General features: G+C 36.3%; 1 protein-coding gene across 1 annotated transcript in view; it reads right to left on the bottom strand.

The window, feature by feature from the left end:
- Positions 1-6590, bottom strand: part of LOC122066457 (endoplasmic reticulum-Golgi intermediate compartment protein 3-like) — a 14809-nt gene extending 8219 nt beyond the window's left edge. Inside the window, exons 1-5 of the mRNA XM_042630262.1 lie at positions 6152-6590; positions 2170-2243; positions 1510-1593; positions 1207-1287; positions 428-508 (exon numbers count right to left, since the gene is read on the bottom strand). Of these exons, the coding sequence (XP_042486196.1) occupies positions 428-508; positions 1207-1287; positions 1510-1593; positions 2170-2243; positions 6152-6293 (462 nt within the window). The 5' untranslated portion in view covers positions 6294-6590. The remainder of the gene's footprint in view (positions 1-427; positions 509-1206; positions 1288-1509; positions 1594-2169; positions 2244-6151) is intronic.
- Positions 6591-7235: the final 645 nt, after the last annotated feature.

Raw genomic sequence — 7235 nt, 5'->3', positions numbered from 1 at the left:
TTATTTATTTATTTAATTTTAATTACGTGGCTTGCGTCTTTAAATTCTTAGATGATGAATGGTTAGGACGTTATTTTAGATACATATGTTTAGGACGGTAGTTAGAATTAGATCACAACCATTAATAGGTTCACTTTCCCATTATTAAATGAAAAAAAATAAAGTGGCTGCTCTCCCTTAGTTCGACCCGTAGCTACACTGATCCATACGCTTGCGGTTACATTAAAATAAAGCCTTAGATAATGTTTTCCACTAAATATATAGTACTTTATCCATCTACAATCCATCATAAATTGAGGTTAAATGAAAATTTGACCGTTGAAACAAAATGTAATCATTGTAGACTTTTTTAAAGGTAGACATATAACATAGAGTGAACATTAGTCATTTCAACATATTCGTATCATATGTCCAAGAGGAAACATACCACTTCTGCACCATAACATGAACCACAATATGTCTCATTGTGTTCAAGCCGGCCCCCATGTCTCTGTAAAGGCTTTTCCATCTGTACCCAATAGATATTTTGAAAAAAAAAAATAATAATAATAATAAGTGACCTCATGATGCAACAAAGATTTATAAAACAGCAATACAGAAAGAAGTATAAAAATAGTAAATTTTAAACAATAAATTTTAGCAAATGGAAAATACATCAGCAAGCAAGAAAAGATACTGCAATTCGAAAAGAAAAACTCAAATTATGGTTAACCATTAAAGCCTCACTTATTTTCTGTGTAGAGATTCCTCTCTTGCTTATTTTTCAAAATTTGAAATGTGGTAATAAATGAGATCAGGTAATTTAGTGAACTTGGAAAGAACTCAGTACTTGGTTTCTACATGGGCAAGCAGTTTCGAACAGACAAAAAATGAAAAGAGCCGACTGGGACAGCATGAGTAACCCTTATTTTATTTCATTTATCACAGTATTTTTTGCAACCGCTTATAAGAACAAGCTAGAGTCCTAGACTATCCATCTGATGACTACATTAAAATTTCGTTGTCTCGTTATATTCCGAGAGCTGTTGCATAAATGTCAACATTTCTTATGTGGACACTGGACAGTGAAAGCATCCAATCATATTATATGTAACAACTAGAATTCTTTCAACTTAAGTGCCCCGGAAATCCAGGGATCAAAATGATTTTTAGATATATTCATATTTGTTATGTGATTAGGAGTATAAGAAATATGTCATCACTTACTTTGGGTGCACCAATCCCATCTTGCTTAGCTTCAATTACATTCCCATGAGCATCTATTCTTTTCTTGATTATATCATGTCTCTGCAAAAAAAAAAAGAAAAAGAAAAAAACACCAAGACCACAAAATATACAAGAACAAACAGAAGTCAGAATCAGTAAGAAAAAAATGACATAAAGAGGTAAAGCTTTCAACATGAATTCATATTACTAGGAAATATAAAAAAATGCAGGGTGAAGAAACTTTGAATAGCAGAAAAACCATAGACAATATGATGGCAATCTGCTACTGCTTGCAATACATACTACATCAAGATGTTGCTCTCCACTGATATCCATGGCGTCAACACTAACAATAGAACATGCAAGGCCTGGAAATGTTACATCAAACTGCATTTGCAAACAGAAGAAAAAAACCATGGATCAATAATATAGTTAATGGATCAACTAACTAGATTATCATTACAGATGCCCATCTAGATCCCACAAGTAGATTACTCATACATGAAATAGCTCAAGTAGAAGTTTAAGGCAATCCGTGGGGGCCACAGGTGGCATCGTGGTAAGCCTATGGTAAACCAGAATAAGTCCTTGAATATCAGTAAGATTTAATGTTCGAAAAGGACTTTCAGATGGTAGAAACTCTCAAAAAGATCCAAGGTACATCCCCCTTCAAGGACACATTGGAGATTCTCCAAACACCCCCCTCCCCAAGGGGGGCAGGTCTTCAAGAACAAGTTCACAGGAAACCAACACAATCACAATAAATTTCCAAAAGTCAAAGAGAAACCCCAATAGACACTCATGAAGGCTTGAAACCCCCACAAGGGGGGGGGGATTTCTATTTGAATCTTGAAGAACTTACATATAAAATATGTTCGCAGTAAATGAGCTGGATTTTGTGAACCATGCTTTTCAAAGGAGAAGATATATGATAATTGAACAGTAAAGAAAAACTGTTATTACATTGATACGAAATGTTTCTCCTCTAGAGGTATCCACCACAAGCTTTGTTTCAGTGACAGCATGGAGGTATAATCCTTCAAGCAAGTAGTTGGCATAAGTTAATAATAAACAACCATAACCTAAGAAGTCAAATAGATAATCTCACATTTACACTAATTCAGAAACAAGCTATTGATAAGAACACTCATGAATGCACTGAGGCTTTCTTGTACAAGCATTCATTATATCAACGAAGTTTCAGTTATTTTGAGAGAGATCTACAATGACACATTTTTAGCAAGCATGATTAATACAAAGTTTCTGTAAACCAAGGAGAGGAATACAACCAAACTATCTTACATGTCATTGACTAGGCCTTCCGAACCAGGGAATGAACTACACCATTAGCAAACGATTTTACATACCATGTGCTTTAGGAAACTAGAGTCTACAGCAACTGCCATGCAATATAACAGCAGTTACTATTGGAGAAAGGCAATTGTGACAGCTTGATACATAAGATATTGGGTAGAATATTGTGTAAAAAGGTCTTCTCACCAACAAACCATTAGAACTGAGACTTTTTCCCTGCACCAAAGCAACCCTTATATGAGACTTGTATACTTCCAGTCTTCACATTTTCCAAGCATGCTTTTATAAAAGGCTACATGTGCGTGTCGTTCTTTCTGCTAACTTTGTCAATCCTACTTCAAAAAATGAATTTTAGTAGGGAAGCTTTTTTGCTGGTTCTTTCGGCTAAGAGTTGGTTACGAAGGATGGCCAAGGGAAGAACAACTATAGGTTTGCAATATCTCTCATCTTTTACGGCAAATTTTTTTTCTGCACTGCCGACCAGCCAATGGAATCAGTGGTCGACATGATCCAATCCCTTCAAAAGGGATCTCAAAATCACAATCATTCATTGATCTGTCTATCTCATACTGTATGATATATACCATTTTTTATTTTTTTTTTAATTTGAAAAAGTGTATCAGAATATTTCCTTCTCCAATATGAAACAATCTCCAATGTGAATCAACTGAAGTAGAAAATCTTTTATTTATGGGGCAACAATATCAACTGTGATGTACTTACTGTGGGAGATTATAAACTTCAATGTGAAGGTTACATAGTCACATTGAAAGATGTTCCTGTATGTTCTATTTAGTAGGAAAAATATTATTGATGTATACATTTACGTTACCCTTACCTAATAGTTCGAGCTTTTAGGATAAGCGGTAACAAACACGGTATCAGAGCAGGAAGGTTAAGTGTTCAACTCCAGGGAAGTGCAATGGGGTATTCCAACACTTCTCTCCCCTCGGTGCCTTGTTGAGCATGCACTGTGTCACATGCAAGGATCAATCAATGCCAGGCCTGCATGTGCCAAGGGGTGTTTCTGTATACATTTAGGTTGCCCTTGACTAATAGTTCGAGCTTTTAGGATAAGTGGTAACTAACAAATCTATACCTGTATCTGCACTGGATGACAAGGTTTATGATGTAAGATTTAAATAGTAACTATTAAGTTGTTGTAGAAACGCAACCCTAAAACGATGCAGAAGATAATGGAAAAATAAAACAAACAATACACACAGATTTTACGAGGTTCGGCAAAGTTGCCTACGTCCCCGGTGAGATGAGATCCTGCTTCACTATCAATGGAGAATAGGGTTACAACGCTCGTCCTCACACCTCTCAGTATTGCTCGTCCTCACCTTAGACCGCCGTCCTTCCTGTCTAGGTGCTGCACCAATACTCCCTGGATTAAACTGCGACGGAATACAAGACATCATACACCAACAACTGTATGGGGATATTTTTGGAAAGGGGCACTAGAATTGACGTTAAGTATCAATTGAATATCATCAATAAAGTAAAAAAGTTCTTATGCATTTGTGTCTATTGGAGACTTGGACACATTAATAAGGGAAAAATGTTCAAGATGAGTAGGACATATCTAATTCCAAATACTAAGGAAATAGATTTCAATATCTGTGAGCCTTGTGTTCAAGATAATATGACTAAGATATCTTTTAAAAAGAGTATGGAACTCATTAGAAATTTAGAACTATTGGAAATAGTTCACATAGATATTTAAGGTCCTCTGAGAACCAAAAAACATAGAGTAATGGAATATTTTATCACTTTTATGGATGATTATTCAAGGTATGTTATATATACCTCCTAAATCACAACTCCGAAGCTTTTGAAAAAATTAAGTTATTCAAGAAATAAGTGGAAACTCAATTGGGTAGAGACCACTCAAGGCACTAAATAGAGATAGGAGAAGAATATACTCTGATGATTTAAGAGAGTCAAAGGGGCATGCTTGGATAATAGTAAGGTACGAATGCTGCGACTTGGTGGTCAAGCGGTCGAAACAGCCTCTCGACATTCTCGAGGTAAGGCTGCGTAGTTCTTGCTCACATTGGACCTCGCACAAGCGGGGGAGCCTCGTGCACCGGGTACACCCTTTTTTTTATGATTTAAGAGAGTTCTATTACACCTAAGTCCAACTTCAATTCACCAAACCAAGGTTCATCGTGTAGTGATTGTGGACTCATACAAGGACATTGAGTAGCCAAAACTTTGTCTGGTCTATGATCAACGGTGGTCTACGATCAGCTTACTCAAATAGGGCTCCCTCCATTGTAAACGTCTATACATAGTCACATCTTTGATCAATTCACCTTTGTCTTTGTATAACTAATGATTCTGATTTAAGAGATTTATCTACTTCTCATGGAATGAGATTATTAAATACAAAGCAATATAAACCGGAACAAAATGGTGTGACCGATAGGAGAAACCGGAATCTTATGGAAATGGTAAGATCAACGTTAGCGCATTCAGATTTTCCCTTGACCTTTTGGGGTGAAACCCTAAGTACTGCAGCCTATATACTCAATATAGTTGCAACTAAATCTAAGTCAATCACCCCATCTGAATATGAGATTGGAAGAAAACCAGATTTATCAGATCCCCATGTATGGGGATGTAAAGCTCATGTCTTATACCTAAATTACTAAGAGACAAAGAAAGTAATCAATCCTATGAATGAAGATTCAAAGGATATCCAAATAATGGTTCAGGCTATAGGTTTTATCATTCATAAAGATAAAGAATTAATAGAATGCTGAGGTGCTGTTTTCTTTGAAGTGAAATAGGTAACATCTCCAGAGAAAATTCTATCATTGGATGAACATCAAGATTTTTTTGTTCAAGATGTTGAAGGACAAGAAAATATATAGAACATGAGTGATGACATTTTAATCCCATTCACCCTCGAGATGAAGAGGATGCTCCAGTTGAAAATGAATGTCAAAACAACTTTTCTAAATGGAAGTTTAGCTGAAGACACATATGCAACAACCAGATGGTTTTAAAGTTAAACCAAGAAAACAAAGTCTATCGGTTGAAAGAATCCTTACATAAATTAAAACAGTCTTCTCCGCAATGGTATTTGATTTTTCATAAGGCCATGTAAAGTTTGGTTTTGTTGAAAACTTCTTTGATCATTGTGTACACAAAAATCATGAAAAATCAGGAATTACCAGTACAGCCAGTATAGCAAGTTCGAGGCAAATGCAATCAGTTCAATAGGATAAAGGATTTTGTGCAAAAGCAGCAGCACGAGAAAGTGCCAATTAAGATCGGCAAACAAGCAATTAAACAATAAAAAACAACATTAATCTCTACTCGCACACAATCTAATCGACGATTTTTAACTCCGCAAACAGCGGCACCAGCTTTGCACAGATGTAAGAATAAATCCACCCGTCCAAGGGAAATTAAAGTTAATGAAAAACAAATACAAGTCAAGGATCAAACAAACAAAGCATATCACAATGTATTAGTTGTTTGTTCAAGTAACGAGAATGTCAATTGCACAGATGATTTAAACTTAACGAACAAACCAGAAAGGAATTGAAGAAGAGATGATATCTTGTAAAGAAGAGAACCCTAACTTCAGAGAGAGAGAGAGAGAGAGGGAACATACTGAGCTCGGAGATAAAAAGCAAGAGCATAAGGACGGAGGAAAAGACGGTGATAACTCCTCCAGATAGGGTTCTGCTATAAAAATCCTCATTGATCTTCGGGTATGTATCAAAATTTCTAAACTTGTTGAAGATACTATCCATGGCGACTCTCTAGAACAGCAGAAGCCCGGGGATCCAAAGCACGCGGCAGAGAGACTCAGTTCGGTTGCTTGATCGTTCGTGTAAACCCTTAAAACACCTCTAGGCCAAGAATCGGAATAGCAACTAATCTGATTCAAGGTCCAAGGAGGCGTTGAAGAAGCGGGATCTACAACTCGGGCTCTCTCCTTTTCTTCTTCTTCCTCCTCTTCCTCTTCTCTCTGCCCTATTTTATTTATTTAATTCCGACATGAACACGAAGACTCGGGTCGCGCCACCTTCTACAAGTACAAACCGGTAAACACTGCCTGCGATGGAATAAGGTCCTTATCTTACCCAGTACTTACGGGTCCTAGTCAAACTCATGTGCGTGCACGTTCGATAAAATAATACCGTTACTGATGGGGGGATGAGGTTTTGGTATTTTACACCCTCCAATCAAGGTGAACGTATAAGTACATTCTCTTGATCCGTGGATTTAAAATCTATTAAATAAGGAGATTTAAATCTATGGATAAGGGACATTCTCGTACATTTTCGTACGTGAACCTGATCCGCCTTTAATCCAAGTAATAAAACGTTAAACCATTGGTCTGGTCAATTCGTTTTGATTTGGGTTATTTTTAAGTTTTTGGTATATATCGGACCGAACTTTACCAAAAAAACCTATATATAAGATCAGACCAAATCTAATCTGGACCATTAGTTTTGGTCCATATCAGTTTCTTTTAGAGGTCTGGTTGTGTAGACAAATCTTGAATTTCATTGGTTTTGATAAGGTTTTTCCCTTTTTATTTATTTATTTATTTATTTTGGTCTAATTGATTTTGGTCATGTAGTGATTGTAAAAACGAAAACCAAGACCGAACTCATAATGTTTTGGTTGGTTCAGTTAGTACGGTCACATTTTTGACACTTCTAGTCTGGTGCTTATATAGTTGGCCC

This window comes from Macadamia integrifolia, unplaced genomic scaffold (genome assembly GCF_013358625.1).
Source record: "Macadamia integrifolia cultivar HAES 741 unplaced genomic scaffold, SCU_Mint_v3 scaffold2401, whole genome shotgun sequence".
In the NCBI taxonomy this organism is placed as follows: Eukaryota; Viridiplantae; Streptophyta; class Magnoliopsida; order Proteales; family Proteaceae; genus Macadamia; species Macadamia integrifolia.
The sequence above is the reverse complement of the archived record's forward strand: the minus strand, read 5'-3'. Positions and strand labels throughout refer to the sequence as shown.